We start from the raw sequence: 26,225 nt of genomic DNA, 5'->3' as shown, positions 1-26,225 counted from the left end.
AATTAATTAATTATGAAATAAATTATTAAATAGATCTAGATCTATTTGATAGATCTTAGAAAAATAAATTAAAATATAATATATAGTTTTTAATCCTTTTCTTTTACTTATAAATATCAAACTATTACAATTCAAATATATCTTTATAATAATATATCGTTTAAAATAGACACGATTGTTTTCTTTTTAATACTTCAATTTAAATAATTGATCAAAATATTTGTATATATCTTAGCTTTATATATTTTAAAGATCTGACGAAATCTGAAACAAAAACAAATTGCATAGAAAAAAATTTTTATTTATCAGAAAGACTTTTTTTCGTTATTTTTAATTAACAAGATTCTTGATCAACACTAGATGAAAATTTTTTTTTAAAAATAAAAGTTTATCTATAGTGATGAAATTATTCACATTTTGAGTTATTATCTTTACTGCAATTTCTTTTACTGTACAAAATTGCAATAATAATTAATGTAATATACAAATATTTATTTGATTAGAAAAATTATAATACAAAAAAAATCGAATCTTTTTAATCTAAATATATAGAAACTCAATACATTTTATATATTATATTGAATTGAAAAATAAAAAAAAGAAAATGCTCAATTTATTATTATTATGAATTATATAAATGATGATTTTTAAAATTGACTTGATCTATTTCTTTCATGATCGTTTTAATAACGATTCGTCTTTTATTTGTTTGCGCAAATTTTCAGTCTCATCTTCACTACTGCTGAAATAATTTATTATATTTCTTCTCTTATTAATTCTCCTATAACGACTTAATTCTTTATCGCTGCGTTTTCGTTTTTGCCTTTTAAGTTTTTTTTCCGCTTTTTCTAATTCTGACAATTCTTTGTCTCGAGTAATTTCTTTATCATCAGTTTCGTCTCCCGTTACGCAAAACGAATCCTGAAATTCATTATAAAAAACAAAAATATTAAAATTCAAACGTTTGACATTAATACAATCATTTCACTTACATTTATATAGGATTCGTTTTGAGTTATAGGTTGTGAATATATATCTATATTAGAATTAAGTGTTTGTTGTTTAAAAAGAAAATTTTGTCTATTCACTGGACTTTTAGTACTCTGTAAATAATGAACATATATATCAGATGTATCTTGTACATTTTGTGTATAACTGAGAAAGTCTTTGAGATCATCATCGGTTTCATCATCACTTTCATTTGTCGTCTCATTATTTGAAGAAACTTCTGCTTCCTCTAATATAAATTCATTTTTTGTTTTTCTCAATTTTCGATTACGATTATGTTTTCGAGAATATTCTGTTTCTTTTTTCTGACTTAGATATTTCTTCTTATTTTTTGATTTATCAATGAAAGAATTACATTTCTTTTCTTTTACAGTTGAAAGATAAACATTTTTGGAATTATCTTTATTCATAGAATCATTATTAAAGCAATTATAATTCGAATTCCTTTTTCTTACATTTGCTAATTTATTTGCTATAGTCATAGAAGAAGCGCTTTGTTTTGAAATATTTTTCGATTTTTCGATTGAAATCCATTCTTTATTATTTAGATCACATCTTTCTATATTATTTTCAATTTTTAATTTCTCATTATTTTGTTTTTCTTCAAATGTATTGAATTTTATATGATTTTGTACAGTATCAATTGAAACTTTAAAATCATCATCCCAATCATATTCTTCTATTTCTAATTTTGTGTTAATTATGTTTTTTTGGCTATTTAAATTTGTTATGTTATTAAAATTCTTTTCATCTTTATAATTAATCGAATTATTTATTTCTTCATCAAAATTTGATTGATTATCGATTTGTAACAAAAAACTTTTGTCTTGGAATATATCGTCTTCTGATTCGCTGATTTTTGAAAGAATTGAATTTGAATTTAATCGAGCTATTTCATCAATTGTTTGTTTTTCATTAAAAGTATATTCATCTTGAAATTCAACAAATTTTGGCATATTAATAGTTTTAGTTAAATCTTCAGAATATTCAGAATTATGTTTATATTGATCCATTGAAATTGAAGAAAAATTATTTATTTTAATTTCTTTTTGCAAATTATTTTTTAATTTAAAATTATTATCTAATTCTGTAATATTAGAAGAATTTCTTATTTGTTCATTTATTTGTTCATTGTTTTTAATATTTGTTATCCAACTTTGTTCAAAATTTTCATGATTAGTATGATTAGTTTCAGAATCATCAGATATTTCATTCAATATATCTTCAAATTTGTCAGACATTGATTTTTGTAATATGTTATTTGTATTTTCTGCTCTGAATGATTCTAACAGATTATTTGTTATACATTGCTTGGAATCATTTGAAGAAGGACAAGTAGAATTCTCTAGTTTTTTTTCCTCATTATCCGATAAATCAGTTTCATTTGATTTATTACTATCATCAAGTAAATCTTCAAACTTGGAAAATGATTTTTGTTGATACTTATCAACGGTTTCTGTTAATGTTATTTTATTTTTAACTACATATTCATTATTTTGTGAATTATTCCAATTCTCATTTTCATTATCATTATCATTATCATTATTTGATTTATTTTTGTTATAATTATAAGGAATATCATTCAGTGTAATTAAACAATCAAGAACTTTAATATCAGGTACTGTAAAATCCATAAAATTTTTAATAAAAGAAGATTTAGGTACATAAGATTTATTAATTTTACATTCGTTTTTTATATTTTCTTCTTTTGCAGAAATTTTCAAAGCACATATTGTAAGGAAATCAACTGCATGATTGTCGCAAAAAAGAATTTTCACATCTGATAATTTTGTAGTGTTATGATTATTAATATTTTGAATTGTCTCGAAATTAAGAGTTCCACAATTATATTTAGAAGATTCTTTGTTTTCTTCAACTTTCAAGTATTTCATCATTAAAAATTTAGTTCCGTCTTTTTTCGATATTAAATTAGATTCTAAAACATATATACAATTTATTTTGTTATAAAAAAAGAAAGAAAATATATAAAAAAATTATATGTTTATATATTACCATTTTTTTTATAATAATTTTTTTGAAGTTTCTTTTCTTTATTATTTGCCTCTCTTTTTCTGTTTTTATATTTTATAACAGGAGTCTTTGGTTGTATGCTAATATGCATTTTTAAACATTCTGGAATTAAGATATCGGGAATCATACGTGGATTGTTTTGATAAAGCGAAGAGAAAATATTATTCGTATTTAATACTTTATAATTTAATGAATCTCTTCTAGCTATTGTAGACTTTAACATCTGTAATGTTAAAATATAATCAAAATAATATAGAACACTTTAAATTATTTTAATATCATAAAATATTAAATTTTAAATTACTTCATGTTCTTTTCCATCTGTAACAAGAATAATTATATGTCCATCGCGTTTTCGTCCTGTTCTTCCCATTCTTTGTACTAGCCGCGTCGGTGAATGTTGAGATACATCGAAACATATTATTAAATCTACTTCTCCAACGTCCAATCCTTCTTCTCCTATTAGAAAAATTTTGCAAATGTATATTTTCATTAAGTATGTTACTTTTTATTAATGTTGTATATACATACCTATACTTGTAGATATAAGAACATTAACATAATTATTTTTAAAATTCTCTAATGCTTTTATTTGTTGCTTTTGTTTTTGTCCGGCTTGACCAACAAACATTTGGGGTCTTATTAATGGTTGGCATTGTAATAATAGAATATAAATTTCGCTTACAATATCTCGATACTGTACAAAAAAAAAAATTATATTGTATATAAAATTAAAATTTGGTTACATTATAATAAGATTAAAAATTATAAACCTCAACAAAAACTATAGCTCTTGTATTATTTTCATTTTTTTCATTATTTTTAAAATGACATATAAGTAATTCTTTCAATTTATCAAATTTCGTATGTCCAAATATGAGATTTTGTGGTATCTGAAATAAAATTTTATATTAGAATTGAAACAATAAAAAATTTTATGTAATTTATAATAGAAATATAAGTTTATACAAACTTCCATTATAGTTTCTTCACATAAAACTTTTGTATCAGGAAATGGACCAAGATATGTTTTAACATCTTCAAGTAATATTTGTAATTGTGATTCCTCATTCATCCAAAATTTATCAGAATGATCTATTAGGATAATATAAAAATTATTTGAATCTAAATTTTATAATTTATAAAAAAAATAAAAATTATAAAAAAATAACAATTATATATACTTTGATAAAATTTATAAAATGCTCTAAGTCCATCTCTAATCATAAGTTCATAAGCATGATACATTGTCATTAAAATGTTTAATGTTTTTATAATTTGTCCATAGTTTCCTGTTTTATTTGTTTTCTTTTGGAATTCTTTCAATAAATGGAAAACCTAAATTATTTTTTGTTTCATTTTTTTATTATAATTATAAATGAAATTTAAAACTAAAGTATTAAATTTAACTTAATACTAAAATCTATTAATTATAAAATATTTTACTAAAATATTTAATAACTTACTCTTCCTTTTGAAATATTTGCAGTTTGTCCACGAAGAATATTATTCTGAAGTAAAATTTTAACATGACGATCCATAATAAAAATATACTTCTCTTTGTATTCTGTCAATTTATTATTAAGTGGTACTAAAATTATCTCAACTTTTTTTTTATTAATATAAGGTACAATATCCAAAGAAGTTTCATCTCTTAATTCTACGTGAGCAATTAATAAATTTTGTAATACCTATAAAATATATTTAAATTATTTCAATAAATTATAATTACTATTTAAAAAATTATTCATTATTTTTGAATGTATTTGATAGCAAAATATACCTCATGAACATTATCAATTTTATTGCCTGGTGTAGCAGAAAGAGCTAACACTCTGAAATTTTGATTTTTTCCATTTAATATGCGAATACACTAAGAATAAACAAAATATATTATTATTCAATAATAAATAATATAAATTATATTACTTTTTTTTCTACATGATCATTGATCATTTCTACATGAGTAATTTTATTATTTTTACATATAAATAATTTTTATATGGAATAGTTACCTCACAGTAAGAGTGTTTACCTAAAGCTTTATGAGCTTCATCTATAACTATACATTTTATTAAATCACTAGGTACAATATTTTTATTTAAATCATTATGAAAAACTTGAGGAGTAGCAAATATTATTCTTTTTTTTGACCAAGCTACTTCTCGTTTCTTGAGATTAATTGCTCCTATAATGTAGTATTTTTACAATAAAGTAAATATAAATATTTAAATATAATAATATTCTAAACCTCATAAATTATTTTTTTACCTGTGAGTTCAATAGTTTCGGCACTAGGTATGCCCATAGTATTGTGACATGCAAAAATTTGTTGAGTAACTAATGGTTTGGTAGGTGCTAAAAATATAATTTTCCCCCATGGATACCATCTCCAAAAATTATACATTACAACTGCAGCAATAAATGTTTTTCCTAATCCTAATAAGAATAAAAAATAAATTATTGCAAATTTTTGTAATTTTTTGTTTTGTTTAAATATAATATTAAAAAATATAGTTTCATTTACCAGTAGGTAAACAAACTAATGTGTTTTTGTATAAACATGCTTGAACAATATTGAACTGATAATCTCTGACAGGATAATTTTCTGGATAAATCCATGTTTTGCCAGCTGATAAATCAAATCCTTTTGTTTTTTCATCAAAAGAAATCTGAGGATTTTGTGACAATTCCATTTGAAAAGTTTTTTTAATTGATTTCAAGTTATAAAAGTTTTATTTATTTCACCATTTATAATTTTACAAAAAATAATTTTTTTTATATGAAATAATTATTGTTGTTTATAATTAAAAAACAATTATATTGTAATAAAGAGAAAAATTAATATATAATAATTAATATATAATATTTATAAGTATATAATGTATAAACATGTATATATTTGGAGTTGTATTGTTATTGACTTTCTTATAGTAAAATAGGAAAACTACATTGTAGTAATATAAAAAAAAATTATATTATCATGCTAGGGAATTTTTTTTAACAGTATGAATAAAATATGCAGAATCATGTTTAATAAAACATAAAATAACATTTTATCATTAAAAATAATAATCTTCGATTTATATACGCATATAAAATCCTTTAAATTAAGAACATTATCTATCTGAATATTATAAATGATATTGAATCAAAATTATTATCCATTTAACATTATAATATTTTTGACTCAATATTTTTTATTTGTATATACACATAAGCAAAACATTATAGATATATATTTCATAATAAAATAAAATAAATAAACATTTTATTGTTTATACTATATAAATAGTAATATATATAAATTTGTTCATCAAAATCCTTTAGATTACGATCGAAGCGGTATAAAAGAATGTCAATTATTATATTTTTATTAAAATACATATAATAAAATGAATGTAAAATACAAATAATAAAATGATCTAATTGACTATGGATTATTCAGGCGTTATTAAATGAACATTTAACATGAAAAAATATTAAAATGATATAATAAAATGCTTTTACTATAATTATTATTATATTAATAATAGTAATCGTAAAAAAACATTTGTTATTAATATATAATAAATGTCCAGATATCTAATGACTTAATAAAAAGTACATGCATTTTATTAAATATGTGTATAGAAATATTAAAAAAAGAAACCATAAAAAATTAATTACAAATTAATTTATTATACATAAAGATATACAGGAAAGAATATGATTGTTTGGGCCAATGAGCATATAAAACGGATGTGTGTAATCATCTTTACGCAGCTATAGACGAACAATGCTTAATAAAAAAAACTAAAAGCTGAAACATAATAGACTAGATCACCCTATTTAGGATGTATGATTTGTGGATAAATGACTATTTAACGCAGCTTTATGGGCAAATTTTTTTAAACAAATTAAACATTCATGAGTTTTTTCATTTATATGCACAGACAAATGTTTTTTCAATGTTGCTTTATCTTTAAATATTTTTTGACATGCACTACATTCGTACGGTCGTTCTCCTGCATGTACTAATATATGACTATTTAATGTTGTTTTTTGAGTAAATGCTTTATGGCATACATAGCATTCATATGGTCTATCACCAGTATGACTTAACATATGTTTTCGCAATGAAGACTTCTCTTTGAATGTTTTTTGACAAATGTGACAGGCATGTCGTTTATCGCCAGTATGTATAAGCATATGAGAATTTAATCTAGTTTTTTCTCTGAAGGCCATGTCGCATAATTCACAAGCAAATGGTTTTTCGCCTGTATGTATCAAAGTATGTCGATTCAAATCCGACTTACGAGTAAATATTTTATCGCAAACTTTGCAATCATATTGGCCCCCTGTATGTAATAGCATATGACTATTAAGATCAGATTTGCGGGCACATGCCTTATGACATATATGACACTCATGTGGTTTTTCACCTGTGTGCACAAGCATATGAGAATTTAATTTTGCTTTTTCTCGAAAAGTCATTAGACATTCTTTACATTCATATGGCCTTTCACCAGTATGAACCATAGTATGTCTTATTAATTCTGATTTTCGTTTATATGTTTTTTCACAAATATTACATGCATGTGGTTTCTCACCACTATGTGCTAACATATGGTTATTCAATGCTGTTTTTTGTGTAAATGATCTATGACACATTGTACACTTAAATTGTTTGTTTCCATGTAATACCATATGCATATTCAATTTTGCTTTTTCCCTAAATGCTGCAAAACATACATCGCATTTATATGGTCTTTCCTCTGTATGAGTAACCACATGCCGATTCAGACTAGATTTTTCTTTAAATGTCGCATGACAAACATCACATTCAAATACTCTTTCTTCTGTACTCATAGATTGGTCATGCTCAGAATCAGGTCTTTTTATAAATGCGTGTTGCAATGCATCATTATCATATGGTTTTTCTAATACATGCATTTGCATATGACTACGCAAACACCATTTGTAAGCAAATCGTTTTTGACAGATGTTGCATTCCAATGGACTCATCCCAACATGAGTCAGCATATGAGCATGTAAACTGGAATTATCCTGAAAATTTTGTTGACAAACTTCACACTGATTTCCACTACAGTGCATTCTCAGGTGAGTAACCATAGAATCATTGTTTAAAAACCATTTTTTGCAAATTGAACATTGTATTTTATAAAATTTTGGTTGCTGTCCATTTGGACAAAATCCAGAATGTTTTTCTACATCATGTACTTGAGCAAAATTTGCATTTGTTAAGCACCTTTGCATAGCACCATCTTCTTTATCACACAAATTTGTATTTGCAATTTGTGCTGTCCAATTTTGATGACTACTGGATTCCCCATCTAATTCGAGTTTTACCTAAAATTGTTTTGTTAATCAATTGATTTTTTTATAAACAAAGCTTAATTGTTAATAATTTTATATAAAATTTACCATTTCATTAGAGAAGTCAACTTCATTATTTTCGATAGGTAAAAATACCTTCTCGAATGTCCCAGAACAGATGTCCTCCATGTAGTCTGGATCAAATCTATCGCCGGGTTCTTCCTTAAGTACAACGCTTACAATGTTTTCGTCCTTAAAGTAAGGTTTAAGTTAGAGTCCTTGTGGAAGCATTGTATTGTATGGTGCTGCTGTTTCATAGAAAACGTTTACCATAACCTGACTGTCTATGTTTAACGCATCCATTGGTTCATCTTTCACTTTAAAATCTTCCATTTGCTATGATTTATTCTAGAAGTGAAATTAATTAATTTATTTATGTTATATATAAACAATCTAATTACAATACAAAAAGCAAAAAAATCATGTTTTATAAGATTGAATATAGCCAATTATATTGTACTGTATAGAATCATTTAACCTAAAAGTACGACGTACAATTTGGTCAATTCGATAATTTTAACGTATAGAATCATTTTATTCATAAAAATTATATATTATATGATAATTTAATTGTTTTATTAATTATTATGATTAAATTGAAAACGATGATTTTTTTGTTTCTATACTTACAACGAAAATTACACATTTCACCTACGAAACAGCATATAAATCAAAATCTACCAATTCTTATTCTTTTTATTATTAACATTCGAAATTTCTTTTATTCTTTAAGATTATACACATATTCTAATATTATTTTGATAAAATTTATTGAATCGATTAATTTACTTTTATATCATGAAACTGCGCGTTCCACACACATGCAAACATACGTTACATAAATACTATGTCTCTATTACACGGTTATATGTATATATGTACATATATACATATGATATATATAGGTAAATTCGTGCTTGACCATATTGTGTTACTATCTATACGGAACTGCTAGTTGAATGATTATGCTCGATAACAATATACTACAGGATACATCTCTTTCGATAGTTTATTATATTTGTATCATTCAAAATTAAAAAATAAACAAATCAATTTTAATACATAAATTTCAAATATTTCATTAAGATACAATTATTTGTAATTATTTATTTATTGTAATTATTTATTTAGATTTATTTATTATAAATATTATAATAAATAATAACATATAATTTAAAAAAAATTATTTATTTTAACAATTTATATTTTGATATTTTTTCTAAAGAAGAAACTCTATAAATAAATATGATATTATAGTGTATATGATATTATGCCAAAATTTCCATTGTTATCTATTGAAATAAATAAAATTTATTTATTATACTTATCTAATAAAAGTAATTAAGCAAAAATAATGTATTTAAAATATATGATGTTATTTTATATTTTTCATTTATTTCCATCATAATATTTATAATTAAAAAATACACAACGTTATATTTATATTTGTTTTTTTTTAAAACTGTATTTTAATAGAGCCTCATTTAAATATCTCTTAAATATATACTGTGATATATACATATAAAATTAATTGATAAATTTTAAAATTGCAATATCTTATAATATTGTTAATAAAAAGGATATATAGCTGAGCGAAATTTTTAATATCTGAAATAATATTATAAGAAATAAAGACAATGAAAAAAAAAGATGACTAATAAAAATATATAAAAAGAATATATCTTACGTTACAAAATGTTAACATCGTTACAGGAAATAATTTTCCTGCAGTTAAATAAAGCGGCTTCTTTGATCTCGCCATAATTATAATCAAACTTTTTGCTTTCGTATATTTTAAACTTACCCACTCGCATTCATATGCAGCATTATGCACTTCTTCGGACTATTATAAGAAAATTTTAAGTAAATACACAAATAATGTAACAATGTGGAAGAAGAAAAAAAAATTTTTACTTACTTGAGTTACTAACATTTGTCCTGCCATAAAATAGAGAAACGTTTGAAGAAATGTGTTTGTAAAATTACATATTAAATATATTATTCGAAATAAAGAAAATTGCTCTTCTTCAATATACATCTTAAGATATTTAAAAAAATATTTAAAGATTGTAATTATCAGATTTATAATTTGTTCTACAAACATCTTTAATAATTCTATAACGCTAAATAACTTACAGTTATTATTAACAAGCCATATACACAAGCACACATTCCAAAATTAAGTAACAAAATGAGAAATAAAAGTGTTGATGTATTTTCGATCACATTTGCTGCTCTATAATGAAATGTTTTTGAAAATTAAAATAATTTTTTATTGCGTATATTTAATAATAATACAATATATAATAATATAATAATATATAAATTGCTAAAATAGAAAAAAAAAAGAGAAATAGTACAGATTTATATAACATAATGTAAAATAAAATACCTGATGAGTCGTATGTGATCTTTTACAATAGCTATTAAAATGAAATTAGAAGCTTCTGATTCTTTTATATTTGCGAGCTGAAATCGAAGATTTGTTAATTGGCCGCAAATATGAAGGATCAATATTCCAAAAAAATTATCAACTCCAGCATAACAAAATGCCGCTATTAAAAGACTGATAGATTGAAGAGCATACATTATTTCGAAATATGGAGTTTCAGATACATCAAAAATGTAATAACTTGGTAACGGAAAAAGTTTTTTTGCATCAGTTTCATTCGTTACATATCGAATAGTAATACCGAATCTTGGTAGAATCATTAATAACCATATCAAGATGCATATTAATATATAACCGAATATGTTGATTATTCTTGCAATTCTTGCTCGGTGTATCATTATATCTTTTTCATGATCAGTTTTTAATTTTGCCCAATCTTTTGCGATCATGTTTACGATCAGCGAAAGAACTTGAAAAAAAAAAAAAAATGATGCGTACTTCATGCGTTGTATACATATTTTTTTTTTACATTGATGCTTTCTGTTTTTCCTTCAATTTAAGCTTACCTTTCTTCTTGCTGGATACCACAATAAATTTTATTGTAGTTATTATCAAAGGAATAGAATATGCAAGATTATCCGTCACTTCCATCAAATTATTGCATTGTTTAAGAGCACATAAACAAGGAATCGTACAAACAAAAGTTATTAGCATAAAACATGTCATTATATGTAATTTCGTCCAAGATTGTTTTCTCATATTTTGTTCTTCCACAGGCCAAAGACAAATTACATTTAAACTAAATCGATTTAATCTTACCGCCCATTCGTAGTCTATAAATTATTATTATAAAAGATTATTATAAAAAATTATTTGAAAAACTAATTAACTAATTAAAAAATACACCTTTTGAATATTTCTTGGATTCTGATGTATGCATTGTGTTCAAATTTTTCTACACACTTAGACAGTTATTACTTTTTTTTTATATGTAGACAACGATAAAAACATTGGGAGACAATATTAAATACTGATGGTATAACATTGTGATATAAAAAAATATGGGAAAGTATTTAATACTTCATCCTATCTTGTATCGTGAGAAACGAAATTTGTTTGTAACATTATTGCTTGTTAACTACTTTTTTATTTGTAAGTAAAAGTAACTTAGAAACAACAACGATGAAACATTTGTTCAATTAAACTTTCAAAAAGATAAAGAGAAACAATTTCTCTTTTCTCTCGTACATTTTTAATAATTCCGATAGATTCGGGCGATCGATCGTGCAGATCGCATAAAGACTTTCTTTCTATTTTAAACGATTAATACGAAGAAGAACATTTTCATGCGTGATCGCAACTTTTTATTTACATTCTTTTATTCGTGCGTGTATCTGCATGCAAATATATATGTACGTACGTACGTAAAATCATTTTTTAGATAATTCAAACATATTTCTTTTTTATTTTTATTCAAGATTATGAATATAGTAAAATGTATGTATCTGTTTTATATTTATTTTAAATATATTAATTCTACTATTTTTATTATTTATTATATATAATATCGAAACATATATAGGTTTATAATTTTTCTTTTATATAGATTTATATTATATTACTTGAAGGAGATATATAAGAATATATTAAATTTAATATTTTTATCAAGTTATTTATAAAAAAATATAAATTTTTTAGGATTTTTTTATTTTAGAATTTAAATACATGTTTTTTTTATTATTTTTGTTTTTATTTATTTAAAATCAAATTTTATGAATATTTTAATAATAAAATATAATATTATGTAATATAATAATAAAATATAACACTTAATAATAAAATATAATATTATGTATTACATATGTTACATTTCAAATTTTATATTTTTTCTATCGAATATCGAAAAAACATTACTATATATTATATTTCATATAACATATGTAGTTAGTTAACATTTATACTTATTAGCATTTTAGTAAACTAAAATGATTATAAATGATTATAATTATAAATTAATATATTTTTCTTTTTTTAATCATGATTGCAATTGCTTTCTCTCGACACAATTTTATATTCATTTTGTTTTTTATAATAATTTCATTACAGGTGTTACCTCACGCACATTTGAGTAAATTGTCACGAGTCAAATGCCAAGAAAGATTCGTAAGCTCTCCGCGCGGAGCGCCGGTGTGTAAACGACCTGTCGAAGGGCTAAATGCTGTATTTATCTATTTTAATTAATTAATTTTTTTATGTTTCTATACTATTTAAAATTTACCATTTTTTCAAAGCAGTGTAACGTTAATAGAAAATAATTATTCTTAAAAAATTTAACCAACAACTCAAAAAAATCACTTTAAGGTAATCATATCACGCACTAGTAGGCGTTGCTGTCATTTGGCTTCTCTTTGATTTTATTATTTCCTCTAAATATTAAACAGGTCATATAATTTTATACATTATTTTTCTTTTCCTCTGTATATTAATTTTGGAAAACTACCATGTTACTATACATATATAAAAATCATTCTTTGAGAATAATTTATAATAAACTCAATTGACAGTTTTAAATCTATTGCTTTTCAAAATAATTTTTAGTTTGTATAATTTATATAATTTATATAATTAAATATATTTACTAAATTATATACTATAGATATATGCAAACATATATAGATATTTAGAATAATATATTATATAATTTTAATTATATTTTTTAATGTTAACATAATTATTATAGGACAGGAAATGTTTGCTAAAAAGAAAAAGAAACCACAGATATCTACTCCAACAAATTTTGAACATCGTGTACATACTGGATTTGATAAACGTGAAGGAAAATTCGTTGGACTTCCATTACAGTGGGCTTCTATTGTTGGAAACAATCAAATTTTAAAATCTACAAATAGACCATTACCTTTAGTAGATCCAAGTGAAATTACACCTACAGAAATTCTAGATTTAAAAACTATTGTTCGAGGCCATAATGATCCAAAAGGAAGAACTTTCAGTGGTGAGAAAAACACTGAAAATGGATTACCCAAAACTAGTACAGTTGCTAGATCTAATTCTCTTCGTTCTTCAAGTCCACCAAAACTTAGAAGAGATTATAGGTAATCTTTTTTATATTTATTACTACTTTAATATTAAATATTTTATTATATTTTTATTTTAGGCATAATAATAATTTACCACCCTCTGTGCCAGAAGGTCAAGAAATGTCATCAAATACTAATCAAATTCAGAGTTATACTACTAATTTTGGAAAACAACATAATTATCTTGATAAATTGAGACAAAATGCATCTAATGTTACAAGTGGATTACATTCCAATACACAAAACATGATTCCAAATCTTCAAAACCTTAATCCAAATATGCAATCATCTCCTAATCTAACACATGTTGGTTCAAATGCACCGAATTTGTCTTTAAATTTCCAAAATTTAAGCCCTATTAATACTCCACAATGTTCTATACAAAGTCCTAGCACTCCTCAACTTATAGATTCTGAATTTCATAGGATAAATACTCAAATATCTATAACATCTGGTCAATATAATGGAAATGTTCAGGTAAATAATAAATATCATATATTTCAGGTAATATTTAAATATTATATATTTTATTTATATTTAAAAATATGTACTATTTCTTATACACAGGCTTCAAATATTGATACTTCTTCAAAGGATCAACAAATAACTCAAAATACTCTTTTGCATAAATTACAACCTAAAATCTCACCAGTAGGTTCTATTGCTTCTCAACGGCCATTAAGCCAATTAAGTACACATAATGTTAATAAATATTCACAAGTATATAATACATCTGAAAATTCTTCTATTTTGCAATCTCATATAAAAAAATCTATTGAAACATCTCAATCAATGCATAATTTATCAAAATCCAATTTACCATCTTCTGGAAACAATTCGATACCTGATCAAAATCAAAATATGAAGAGTGCTTTGTCTTCGGGAAATCTGGCAGTCAGTTCAAGTTCGAATACAACAAATAAACAAACAGCAGAACAAAGACTTACTCATGAACAATTTCGAGCAGCTTTACAGATGGTGGTAAGAAAAAACAAATTAAAATTATGATAATATTACTTAATAAAAATAATAATAATATAAAAGAAATTCTATAAAAATATATAAGAAAAAGATATTTCAAATTATTATTCAATTTTATTAATCTAAATACAGGTGAGTCGAGGCGATCCAAGAGAAAATTTAGAAAATTTTCTTAAAATTGGTGAAGGAAGTACTGGAACAGTATGTATAGCAACTGAGAAAAATACAAATCGACAAGTAGCAGTGAAAAAAATGGATTTAAGAAAGCAGCAAAGACGTGAATTACTTTTTAATGAAGTAGTTATCATGAGAGATTATCATCACCCAAACATTGTTGAAATGTATGATAGTTTTTTAGTAGATGACGAATTATGGGTCGTGATGGAATATCTTGAAGGTGGAGCGCTTACGGATATTGTGACTCATTCTCGCATGGACGAAAATCAGATTGCCACAGTATGTTCTCAATGTTTGAAGCCTCTTGCATATTTGCATTCTCAAGGTGTTATTCATAGAGATATTAAGTCCGATTCTATACTACTAACGGCTGACGGTAGGGTCAAGTTATCCGATTTTGGATTTTGTGCTCAAGTATCTCAAGAATTACCCAGGCGAAAATCTCTCGTTGGAACGCCATATTGGATGAGTCCAGAAGTTATTTCGAGGTAAATTATAATTTTTTTTTTAATTTTATCTAATTATTTTATATTTCATTTACATATAAATTAGCAATGTATATATAAACTGATATATAAGATTTAAAAAATTGACTTTCGCCAAAAATTTACCGATATTTAAGTCGTTTATATGTATATATATATATATATATATATCTGTAACAAAAAATCATACAATAATAATAATAATAATAATAATAATAATAATAATAATAATAATAATAATGATTTTTACTATTTTGAAAACTTTTACTTCAGACAAAAAATCTTTAAAAATTTTTTGTCAAAAATATTTCAACATCATATAGCTAGTAGAAAAATAAAAATATTTTCAAAAATTATTCGGATTTAAATGATTCTAATTGAGAAATTTCTTTAAAAATTGAAAATTTCAAAGATTGAAATTTCTTCTTTATAAACACTTTTTAAAATTTGATTTTTTTTTATTAAACTTTGAATAAAAAATAAATCATCGACATTAAAATAATTCGAGATTATGCAGAGAGTACACGATCGAATATACCTCATGTGTATCTATTTAATATTTGATTTGTATTTTGAATATGTGTGATTAATGTACATGTATAATACATTAATTAAAGTATACAGTATATACAATATTAGATGTATAAAGAAATATTCATTTCAGAGATTTTGGAAAGATATTCTTCAAAAAGTGAAGAATGCACATTAATGCATCAATATGCTAGAAAGAATTGATAATCACATTTTTTTAATAAAAAAAAGCAGCTTTATATTTTTATTATTTTATGTAGAAACATTTTTAGGAAAAATTTATTTTGAAAGTAAAAATTTTATACTTCAAAATGAAACCAAAATTATTATTGTGATTTAATGAAATGATTTTTTGTTATGAAGATATAATTATTTAAATATTGTTTTAATTACTTAAATTTTTGGCGAAAATTGAATTTAATTTTGTAGATTAATGTATTCTACATAATTGTCCAATAAATTATTTCAAATTTAGACATAGAAAAAATATTGTAAATCAAAATTAAATAGTATTCAATAAAATATTTATATAATTCGTATAATATTCAATAATCTAGGCATAATTTGAAAAATATAATTATTTTTTTAAGTAAAATCTTATTATTTTGATAATTTTTTAATTTCTACAATAATATATTAATAAATTTTGCTCTAAATTTATTTAGAAATTATTACAATTTTTAAAATAAAAAGTTTTTAAAGTTATTTTCTGATCTGCAGATATGATAATTTATGTTATAACACATTATAATATTTGTAAACATGAATCAATTGCTAATATCAACTAATAATTTTTTAATATTATTTAATGCAGTAAATAATATTAAAAAGAGAACGGAGATGTATTTGTAAATTGTAATAGCAGGTCATTTGTTGTAATAAATAATTTATAATAGTAACTCATTCACAAATAATCTAGAAAATTTTAACTAATAATTAATTAATTTTTATTCTTAATTAATTTCAACATTAGTAAATTAAGGGCAAAAATGAATTAATATTTTATTATAGAAATTAAAAAATTGTATTGATTATCAAAATGATAAGTTTCCATTTAAAAAAAGATATAATTGCATTTTTCAGATCAATTCAGAAAATTGTGTAAAATTATTTTAAATCATACTTCATTAAATATTGTTTAATTTTGATTTATATATATATTTATTTATTTTAGGTTACCATACGGTCCTGAAGTGGATATTTGGTCATTAGGTATAATGATTATCGAAATGGTTGATGGAGAACCACCATTTTTTAATGAACCTCCTTTACAAGCTATGCGACGTATTAGAGATATGCCACCACCAAAATTAAAAAATTCTCATAAAGTGAGCTAAAAATATTTCACAAATCACTTATATGAATTCAATGATACAAGAACTATTTATTAAATTATTTATTATTATTATGATAAAGGTCAGTCCACGTCTTCAAGGATTTCTGGAAAGAATGCTCGTTCGTGATCCAGCACAAAGAGCTACGGCAACTGAATTATTACAACATCCATTTCTTAGGCAAGCACAGAGTCCAAGTATTTTAATTCCATTAATGAGAGGTTCTAGACATACGAACTGCTAATAAATCGATGTAAAAAATAAAAATAAGGATGGTAATTAAAACGTACATAGATTATAAAAGTAATCATAGTTACGATCTTATTTTTTAAATTTGTTGTTAGATGTTACATTTTAAAATATGTAGAATTTAGAAACATTTAAGCGATTTTCATTGTTAAAAAAATTTTACATTCCATTGTGACCTTAACTTAAAAACGTTGTTACAAATGGCTATATTGCCTTTGATAGGCTGTAAAAGATATTTTTTATATTGAATTATTTAACAAAATATTATAGACATTCAAGTGCCTTCATAAATAATACTGTTTCTTGTTTATACTTTTTATTTCGATATTAATTTCACTGTTTGTTACCTGTAAAAGCATTTGTGAGATGGTAGAAATAGATTTTATTGTATTTGTTTATTCAAAAAATAATGAAAAGAGATACTCCTCTTTTAATTAATAAAATAAAAATATTTTTGTGCATGTAAGTACTTAAACGATTAAATAGTCATATTTAATTCAAAAGTGCTGATAAGACCATTATTAAATACTATGAGAAAGAAATAATAATATCAATAATTATATTATTTCAATTGATAATTCATTTGTTTTATTTAATGTATTTTGTTTAATTAATTTAAAAAAAACGGTGAGATTTTATTCATAATTTATTTTACATTATAATTATTATCTATGTTAAAATAATACTATATATATAATAATACTTATAAAGTATACAATTCAAATAAAAAGTAGAATAATTTGGCAACTATAATTTTACAGTTAATTTTACAGTTTTCAGATTGAGAAAATAAGCATAAGATGAATCACTCTAAAGTGATTTAGATTTTTCAAATATAATTCAATGCGTTCCGTTCAGTATTTTTAATAAATATGAAAGAGTATTTTAAGTTTAATGATATCAACAAAAAGTATTTTGATTAAGAAAGACAATTGCAATTATAAATACTTTTGAATATGTAGATATTTCAGTGAAATTAATGAAAAAAAATTAAAATAATAGTTATTTTATTCTATTATGAAACAAATTATAATGATAATCCATTTATTATATTTTTTATTATAAACAAATTATAATATAAATGATAAAATTTATTTTGATTGAATAAAAAATAAAAATGCAATACAAACAAATACCAATCAAATACACGATTTATGATCATAAATTATTATGATCATAATAACTTAAATTAAGTTATACATAGAATGTTTACAGAATGTAGATATTATCGAATTACATAATGATAAAATATGCAAATAAAATTGTCACAAAGTGATGTGAATCATATAGCTATTCTTCGCTATTTATAAAAAGATATTTTAAATAAAAATAAAAATACAAAACAATCGTACTTTTTTTATATATTTCATAAGATTTATTATGATAACATATTTCATATGATAACATTTGTAAATGTATGTTGATTATTAATAATTGATATTGAATGAATTAATAGAAAATATATGAAATAAAAAATAAAATTATTTTAAATAATTCAAGTTTTTTTGTATTAATATATTTATATATCAATATATGCAATAAAAAACAAAATTATAATAGAAAATTATTACATTTTTTATTTAATTAATAATATAATGTTTTTCTAAATTTATAGATCATTTTAAGATATCTTTGAAAATGAAAAACATCGCAAATTGTACGTAATCGTAAGAAACTAATCGTTTTAATTATAACTTAAATTTCATGATCTTTTTTATATCCGAATTAATAACGAATTTAAAAAAAAATTGAAATATGTTAAAGTTTTATCAATTTAAAAATATTTTAATAATGGAATATGTAATAATAGAAAATATATTGAAATATAAAATATTTAATAAAAATTGAAAATCTTGAATTTTCACATAACATTTATATTGTATTTATATTGTATACAATAACTTTGAGTTGGAAGCATTAACAATGATTAAAATAAATAAATCAAATATAAATATAAGCTAATATAAAATCAATTTACCTTATCTTTATAATTCTAAAAGTATTAGTGCCATATAACATCAAGTATATATGATCAGATTCGAATACAAATATATTTTAAAATACCATTTGCTGATTGGTGAAACGTGACGAGCCTCCATTTGACCGAAATGACCTTCATATTATGCTTGGTCACTGGCGCCACTGATGTTTCTCAATCAATTTAACTGATAATTTTTCATGAATTGCATAGCAGAGAACTATATCAAACAATTCACATGTTAAATATTTACTTAAGAAAATAATAGATTTCAATGGTCATAAATTTTTTTCAGTCAATATATTTTCATTATGGAATTTGAAGATAAAAAAGAAAAAAATGAATATTTGCATCTAGAAGATTTACGTATTCGTACATTGCTACGTGACTGTATGCAGTAACGTAATCGCATGCCAACGTGTCAGGATTTTTATTCTCATCATTATTCAATTTGAAAAATATATTGTAATGTAAATTCTTAAACATTATTGACGTTGTAAATTCACATTTTATATTATGAACAAGCAAATATAATTTAGAATTAACTTTTTTTATTGTAAAAAAAAAGAATAATTTGATACATTTCAAATGATTAAATATGATTAACATATTTCGTATATTAAATTATACTACAATGTTTAAAAGTTTGTAATTATTTGTAAAGTATATAATAATTATTTGTAAAGTAAAATAATTATTATATAAAACAAGAAAATTATAGTTTAACAAAAATTTAAATAATCTGAATCTTCTATTTATAATTTATTATCGATTTAGAAAATCAATGAAAATAAGTTTCATAAAGGCTCGATTCAGATTGACCTCGAATCATCATTTTTCAACAGAACGTGATAAATGAATTTGTTATTACGTCATTCTATATCAATATTTAACTTAGTATTTTCATTTTTTTTTTTCGTTGTCATTAATTTCTAATTTTTTTCATGAAAAATGTATACATATATGTATGTTTATAAATATACATATATGTATATTTAAAATTTTACTATATATATCACATACTTTTATATATATCAAATTATACATTTATTAAAAATTAATAAAATAATTATTTTTAAAAATTTATTCAATTTATCTTTTTTTTATGATACATCTTCTATAGTTAACAAAAAACAAGACATAATCTAATAAAACAAAATAATTTTGATAAAAAACGCTTAAAATATTAAATAATATACATATAGATATAATAAAAGATTATACAAAAAATTATACAAAATATCAAAATGGTAAATCGTAATTGTTTTCATCTTAATATAATGAAGTTGCATAAAAATTATAAATACATTTAATTTAATTAATCGATTGATTAATCGATTAAGAATTTTGATAGAAATTTAAATACATTGTTAAAAATCTATCAATATATTATATAATAACGTTATTTAAATTTTTTTTTTATTAATTCTGAATACAAAATAGAAATAACAAAATTTAAAAAAAAAAGAAATAAAATATTAAAGATAGAAAGATATTAAATATATAAATGTATATGCATGCACTAAACTGTGGTTACATTAAATAAATGTTTTTCTGATAAACTAAACATCTTGATGTAGATTATATATTTTCCAAAATAAATGAAAAATAAATAATTTATTAGACGAATTCATAAACTGTTTGAAAAAAAGAATACAATTACTCTCGTAAGAATTTATTTATTTAATTATTTTATCGTTAGTTTGTTAGAAAATGCATTTGCTATAACCGTAGTTTTACGTATAGATTCACGACAAAAATAGAAAAAGAGAAGGTTTGCAGAGAGAAACGTAGTAGAGGAATGGAGAAGAGAAGGGACTAAGGAGTGCAGAGTATAGAGAGAAAAAAAGATGCAAGAAGTGGCAGCAACTGCGAGGTCATAAATATAAGCGCTGCTATACCTTTCTACTATTTGATTGGTCGAGCCTCCGACGAGCCTCCTGTATACTCATGACGATACGTAATGCCGGAGAAACGATAGAATGAACAATCGCACGAAGGCGCGAGTGCTTCGACAAGGAAGAAGGGGGAACAAAAAAGAAAGATCAAAGATGAACCAGACAAGACAAGGATAGCACAAACGAGAAATCTACGAACGAAGAAAAGAAGAAAGGTGCGACCTTCGAACATTGGATCGTGATTACGTGCCGTTCGTATCACGCCACAACACAATACACATCGTATTGTGGAATACCGAATTTTTCTTGACTATTGAATTAGATGAAATAGAATACCATTAATTAATCTATCTTATTTCATTTTAATTAAAAATAATAAGAAAAAAGAAATGAAGAAAGGAACTCTTCATTAAAATTTATTAATTATCAATTAAGCTTAAGAATTTCATGCAGCGAAGTAGTATAATTATTTGAAAAATTTAAATTAAAAAGATTACTAAAATAAAGCATGAAAATTGATTGAAAAGTTTATAAATAAAAGTTTTCAAAATCTGTAATATTTAAATTTAAAATTTACTAGCAGTTTAATTTTTTACTTATGATATTAAAAAATAATTCGAAATATAATAAAAAAATAAAAATAATTCGGCATAGATGATTATCAAAAATGATGTAACATGATTTAATAATTTAATAATATGAAATATACTTTATTTTTTAACATTTTTAACAAAAAAAAAACATGCAATTTAATTCGTGAATATAATAATTCATAATATAATAACGACTTGAGTCACGAGACAAAATGATTGGCAATGACGCAAAAAAAGTAGAAGAATAGAAGAGCAATAATCACGTCATTATATCATGTGATCCGTCGGACAAACCGTTACATCGCATCATAATGAGTTAGCTTTTCATCATCATTCGCCCATTTCTCCTACTTCTGTCACTGCCTACCATTTTGTCCCGCTTGCTGGTAACTTAAAGCGGAAAATATTTTCTTAAATAAATAGTTTCGTGTTTTATTTGAAATTGAATATAATATAATATTATTGTATTGATGTTTTGATCAATTACTATTGATTCATTGTTTTATGACCAAAAATATTAAGTCATAAAATTTAAAAACTGCAGAAAAATAAAGAAAGCAGGAAAATAGGAAAAAAACATGAAAAATGCAAATTTGAAAATGAGTAAATTAATCAACTTAGTGAGTGAATGAGAGAGTGTATGTGTATGTGCGTGTGCATATGTGTGTATATGTGAGAGAGAAAGGAGAAAGAAATGAAAGAAGGAAAAATAAGCAGAAAATAAACGAAAACAAAAAGGAAAACAAAATAAGTATTGAAGTTTCGCTTGATTGATTTAGTTATTTTCCCATTCGTTGAATGGACCATTCTTGCTGGCATAATGGACAACGATTATTCTGTTGCACCCAAAGTGACATGCAACAATAATGAAATGAATGATTGCATTCTCCCCAGACGACGACACAGTCTTGTCGGCTATCATCTTTTTTGCTCTCCGCTTGACATCGAAGACATGCATCTGAAAATTAAAAACATTTGGAATATATGATTGTTCATAAGGCAAAATCTTCTTGATAACTAAATACTAATTTTTAATTAAATATAAATATGCCTGTTGTGCAATGTATGCAATAAAATGCAGCCAAATAACATGTACAAATAAAATGATTTCATCTTTTTTTAGATGGATATAAGATGAAAAAAAAAAATATAAAATAAAATTTTTTTCCAAAATTTTGTTTTTGAAATAATTAAATTTGAAAATTCATTGCTTATGTATGCAGTTATGATTAGATATGATCAAATTATCACATAATATTTATTATAAAATTTATAAAAATATCTTTCTCATTTTTCTTGAATTTAATATTCGAATTAAAATTCGAAAATATTATAAACATTATTCAAAAACACAATAGATATTATTTGATTTTTAATAAATCATTAATAGTTATTACATCTTAACAGTTATTACATACGCATGCAATAAATTTTTGAATTTAATTATCTTAAAAATTAAATCTTAGATTAAAAAATTTTATTTTAAATTTTTTGTTATTTTTTTTTATAAAAATCATGCCCACTTGTACATATTATATATATGTATTTATATTTTTGTGATGGAAAAAGCTTGAAATTTGTCAAAAAAATGTGAACATAATAAATATTTCAATTTTCTGATATCGAGAAACTCGATTAATAATCAATTTTTGAAAATATAAATATAAAATTGAAATACAATGATAACAATCGAGTCATTACATTGAATTTTTTGAATGAGAAGCCGATTCACCAGCGACCAACTAACTGACTGGTATCATCGATATCGTCTCGGTTGGCTTCTGCTGTCTCGGGTATACGAAGCATATCCAGTAAAATTCCATCGTCTTATCTAATGCAGGTGCGCTTGATACGTTTGTTAGGAATAATTAGCAAATTAATAGAAGCACAGATTAAAAAAAATTAAGCATGTTATTAAAAATTAAAGATTTTTATCGCTTAAGTGTAATTTTTTTTATGATGAACAAAATCGAAACAATATCGGGGAAAACTAATAAAAAAATAGGAGACATTGACAATTAAGAATAGATTATAAAAATAGTTTTGATAAGATGTATGTAACAGTTCTGAAGAAATAAATATAATGTTGGTCAATTAATCTTCGATGATCTTCACGAGAATTACTTCTCGTTGACCCACACCAGGGGATATGTCAATCGGCCTCCCGAGTTTAAAGCGAAAAAACATTGAACCAATTAAATTTTAAACGAACAAGAAGATGAGAAACATAAAATATGTCTTTTTCGAAAATATTTCTTCCTTTTTACATATATTTTTTATTTTTAGGAATTATACAATCAATATAAATTTGTTATGAATCAATAAATAAATATATTTATAGTTATTGTAAAATAAATTGATTTGTTTCGAATCAACGATCCAATTTTGCGTTCCTCGATTAACCAGAACATCGATAATCTATCGATCTTAAACGATAATAACTTTCCTAAAAGCACAATATTTATTGATACAACGAAATTAGAAATAGATTCAAATAATATATGGATAGGTAATGGTATTTAATTACAATCGAAGAAAATAATTTACATATTGAATAGGCTATTCGTAACAACAAACTATTTTGGTTTTAAATTTGGAAAATCGAAGATCATATGCGTTAATACTGATGAGATTGCGATAGTTATCGAACTAGTTTAACTGCATCAATCATTTCGATTTTCTAACGAGTTTCTCGAACGTTCGAAGAATGCGTCCTATCGATCTCTTTGTGAGATTTGATAGATAATAAAGATCGATCGATGTTACATGCATTAATCATTTAATTAATTTATTTAATCGATTGAACATTATTTAAAATATTAAAGTGAACGAAACTTATTAATTATATATAGTTTATATTAAAAAATTCAAAAAGTTTCGATCGTACAAAAATTAATGGTTATAAAATAAATAATATATATATATATATATATGATTATAAATTTAAAAAAAGATTACAGAATGTTTGTCACGTGCTTTAACCTGACAAACGATGCACGACGACCGAGCAACAAGAACGATTGAATGGCGTATGTGTGATAATGTTCTCTCACAATGTATGCTATTGAATTGCACGCTATTAAAATCATGAATACTTTACATCTACATTTAAAAACTCTGAGAAACTCTGCATCGAATCGAAGTTCAGAATACAGTTTCGACAATTATGCCATGTATATACATAAAATACTTGTCTGTTTTTTTATTGCCACACCTTCCGCTCACATTTTCTTTCTATATGTTCATAACAGAAATTATAGAATTCAATATAAAATACATTCGTTTCATAAATTCTAACATATTTTGATTAATATACGAGTCCAATCAATCAATCAATACATTCATCCTTTTTTTTATCAAATCAAATATGAAAAAAGATATTAAATGTTATTACATTTACATTGTAAAAACGAAAAATATCCGAGAATATATTAATTTATTTTTTTTTCAATCAATTTTAATTCTGTCAGTGTCACATTCGTAAATTTTTATCGATCATTACAGTTACCAGGTATTTTTCCTTCGATACAATACTAACAATTCGCTTTATCGATTAACCTCTATCGATCAATGAGTTGACCGTATTCCGTGATATAACCATGCACGACAATTGTTGAAGAAATCTGATCATCGAAGAAACGAAAAGAAGAGAAAGAAATTGATCTTCGCCTGAGATAAAATTTGTAATATAGCTATCGTTTTGTTTTTGAATTTAGTTTTAAAAATCTCAATTATTATGTTTTTCAATTTCTCATCCTATTCAACTCTGTTTTATCTTCATCCTCTACATTTTGCAAATCACACTGTTATTAAGAGAAATTTTTTAATTTTTAAGAGAAATTGATATATTTTAATATCTTAAATGACTCACAATAGATTCTATTTATAATTCAATATTATATATCAATTCACTAATATAATAATTAATAAATATATACGTATATTGTAATATAAAGATAAAGATAAAATTCAATTGTGAATATAATATGGTATTTTTAAGATTTTTTACATTTTTTAATATCTTTTATTTTTTAGTTAAGAAATTATTAAAGCGAATTTTAATATATACAAATAATATCTTTTCGTTTTAC

The 26,225-nt window shown here is 23.2% G+C and overlaps 4 protein-coding genes across 7 annotated transcripts in view; 1 reads left to right on the top strand and 3 right to left on the bottom strand.

Annotated features, from left to right (window-relative positions):
• Nucleotides 1–574: 574 nt before the first annotated feature.
• LOC409579 (Fanconi anemia group M protein) lies at nucleotides 575–5,966 on the bottom strand. Its single transcript, XM_026444148.1, has 13 exons — nucleotides 5,567–5,966; nucleotides 5,311–5,478; nucleotides 5,055–5,227; nucleotides 4,823–4,912; nucleotides 4,506–4,730; nucleotides 4,224–4,377; nucleotides 4,013–4,134; nucleotides 3,813–3,932; nucleotides 3,571–3,736; nucleotides 3,344–3,498; nucleotides 3,022–3,262; nucleotides 993–2,944; nucleotides 575–921 (listed from the first exon to the last, which is right to left on the bottom strand). Exons 1-13 carry the CDS (start codon nucleotides 5,733–5,735, stop codon nucleotides 673–675), a joined length of 3,984 nt encoding a protein of 1,327 aa, XP_026299933.1. The 5' UTR covers nucleotides 5,736–5,966; the 3' UTR covers nucleotides 575–672.
• Nucleotides 5,967–6,700: 734 nt separating this feature from the next.
• LOC726368 (zinc finger protein 883) lies at nucleotides 6,701–9,351 on the bottom strand. Its single transcript, XM_016917876.1, has 4 exons — nucleotides 9,049–9,351; nucleotides 8,689–8,766; nucleotides 8,467–8,610; nucleotides 6,701–8,391 (listed from the first exon to the last, which is right to left on the bottom strand). The coding sequence occupies exons 2-4, from the start codon at nucleotides 8,749–8,751 to the stop codon at nucleotides 6,871–6,873; spliced, it is 1,728 nt and encodes a 575-aa protein (XP_016773365.1). The 5' UTR covers nucleotides 8,752–8,766; nucleotides 9,049–9,351; the 3' UTR covers nucleotides 6,701–6,870.
• A 540-nt stretch (nucleotides 9,352–9,891) lies between these two features.
• Nucleotides 9,892–26,225, bottom strand: part of LOC102656429 (Roc2 protein) — a 37,724-nt gene continuing 21,390 nt past the window's right edge. Inside the window, exons 1-7 of one of the 2 annotated variants that reach the window (XM_026444854.1) lie at nucleotides 11,717–12,282; nucleotides 11,377–11,643; nucleotides 10,811–11,279; nucleotides 10,555–10,654; nucleotides 10,337–10,456; nucleotides 10,106–10,261; nucleotides 9,892–10,026 (exon numbers count right to left, since the gene is read on the bottom strand). In XM_026444854.1, coding sequence (XP_026300639.1) covers nucleotides 9,976–10,026; nucleotides 10,106–10,261; nucleotides 10,337–10,456; nucleotides 10,555–10,654; nucleotides 10,811–11,279; nucleotides 11,377–11,643; nucleotides 11,717–11,750 — 1,197 coding nt within the window. In that variant the 5' untranslated portion in view covers nucleotides 11,751–12,282 and the 3' untranslated portion in view covers nucleotides 9,892–9,975. Of the gene's footprint in view, nucleotides 10,027–10,105; nucleotides 10,262–10,336; nucleotides 10,457–10,554; nucleotides 10,655–10,810; nucleotides 11,280–11,376; nucleotides 11,644–11,716; nucleotides 12,283–26,225 lie in introns of those variants that run through there. The other variant, XM_016913477.2, reaches the window with a different exon arrangement.
• Nucleotides 12,904–17,723, top strand: LOC726405 (serine/threonine-protein kinase PAK mbt). 3 transcript variants are annotated; one of them, XM_026444851.1, is made up of 7 exons: nucleotides 12,904–13,030; nucleotides 13,551–13,923; nucleotides 13,986–14,385; nucleotides 14,476–14,889; nucleotides 15,022–15,554; nucleotides 17,257–17,410; nucleotides 17,499–17,723. In XM_026444851.1, exons 2-7 carry the CDS (start codon nucleotides 13,559–13,561, stop codon nucleotides 17,658–17,660), a joined length of 2,028 nt encoding a protein of 675 aa, XP_026300636.1. In that variant the 5' UTR covers nucleotides 12,904–13,030; nucleotides 13,551–13,558; the 3' UTR covers nucleotides 17,661–17,723. The 3 variants fall into 3 exon arrangements, with proteins under 3 accessions (XP_026300636.1, XP_026300632.1, XP_026300633.1); XM_026444847.1 differs by having other exon boundaries at nucleotides 12,921–13,171; XM_026444848.1 differs by lacking the exon at nucleotides 12,904–13,030 and adding an exon at nucleotides 13,227–13,251.

This window comes from Apis mellifera, linkage group LG1 (genome assembly GCF_003254395.2).
Source record: "Apis mellifera strain DH4 linkage group LG1, Amel_HAv3.1, whole genome shotgun sequence".
Lineage (NCBI taxonomy): Eukaryota > Metazoa > Arthropoda > Insecta > Hymenoptera > Apidae > Apis > Apis mellifera.
The sequence above is the reverse complement of the archived record's forward strand: the minus strand, read 5'-3'. Positions and strand labels throughout refer to the sequence as shown.

What these genes read in the sequence shown, in the direction of transcription:
- LOC726405 (XM_026444851.1), top strand. Translation starts at nt 13,559, where the DNA reads ATGTTTGCTAAAAAGAAAAAGAAACCACAGATATCTACTCCAACAAAT. An exon ending in AAACTTAGAAGAGATTATAG is followed by an intron (nt 13,924 to 13,985) that starts GTAATCTTTTTT and finishes TTTTTATTTTAG; the next exon opens with GCATAATAATAATTTACCAC. An exon ending in GAGCAGCTTTACAGATGGTG is followed by an intron (nt 14,890 to 15,021) that starts GTAAGAAAAAAC and finishes ATCTAAATACAG; the next exon opens with GTGAGTCGAGGCGATCCAAG.
- LOC726368 (XM_016917876.1), bottom strand. Translation starts at nt 8,751, where the DNA reads ATGGAAGATTTTAAAGTGAAAGATGAACCAATGGATGCGTTAAACATA. An exon ending in ACATAGACAGTCAGGTTATG is followed by an intron (nt 8,611 to 8,688) that starts GTAAACGTTTTC and finishes CCTTACTTTAAG; the next exon opens with GACGAAAACATTGTAAGCGT. An exon ending in TTGACTTCTCTAATGAAATG is followed by an intron (nt 8,392 to 8,466) that starts GTAAATTTTATA and finishes AAACAATTTTAG; the next exon opens with GTAAAACTCGAATTAGATGG.
- LOC409579 (XM_026444148.1), bottom strand. Translation starts at nt 5,735, where the DNA reads ATGGAATTGTCACAAAATCCTCAGATTTCTTTTGATGAAAAAACAAAA. An exon ending in GTAAACACTCTTACTGTGAG is followed by an intron (nt 4,913 to 5,054) that starts GTAACTATTCCA and finishes GTTTATTCTTAG; the next exon opens with TGTATTCGCATATTAAATGG. An exon ending in AAAACGAATCCTATATAAAT is followed by an intron (nt 922 to 992) that starts GTAAGTGAAATG and finishes AATGAATTTCAG; the next exon opens with GATTCGTTTTGCGTAACGGG.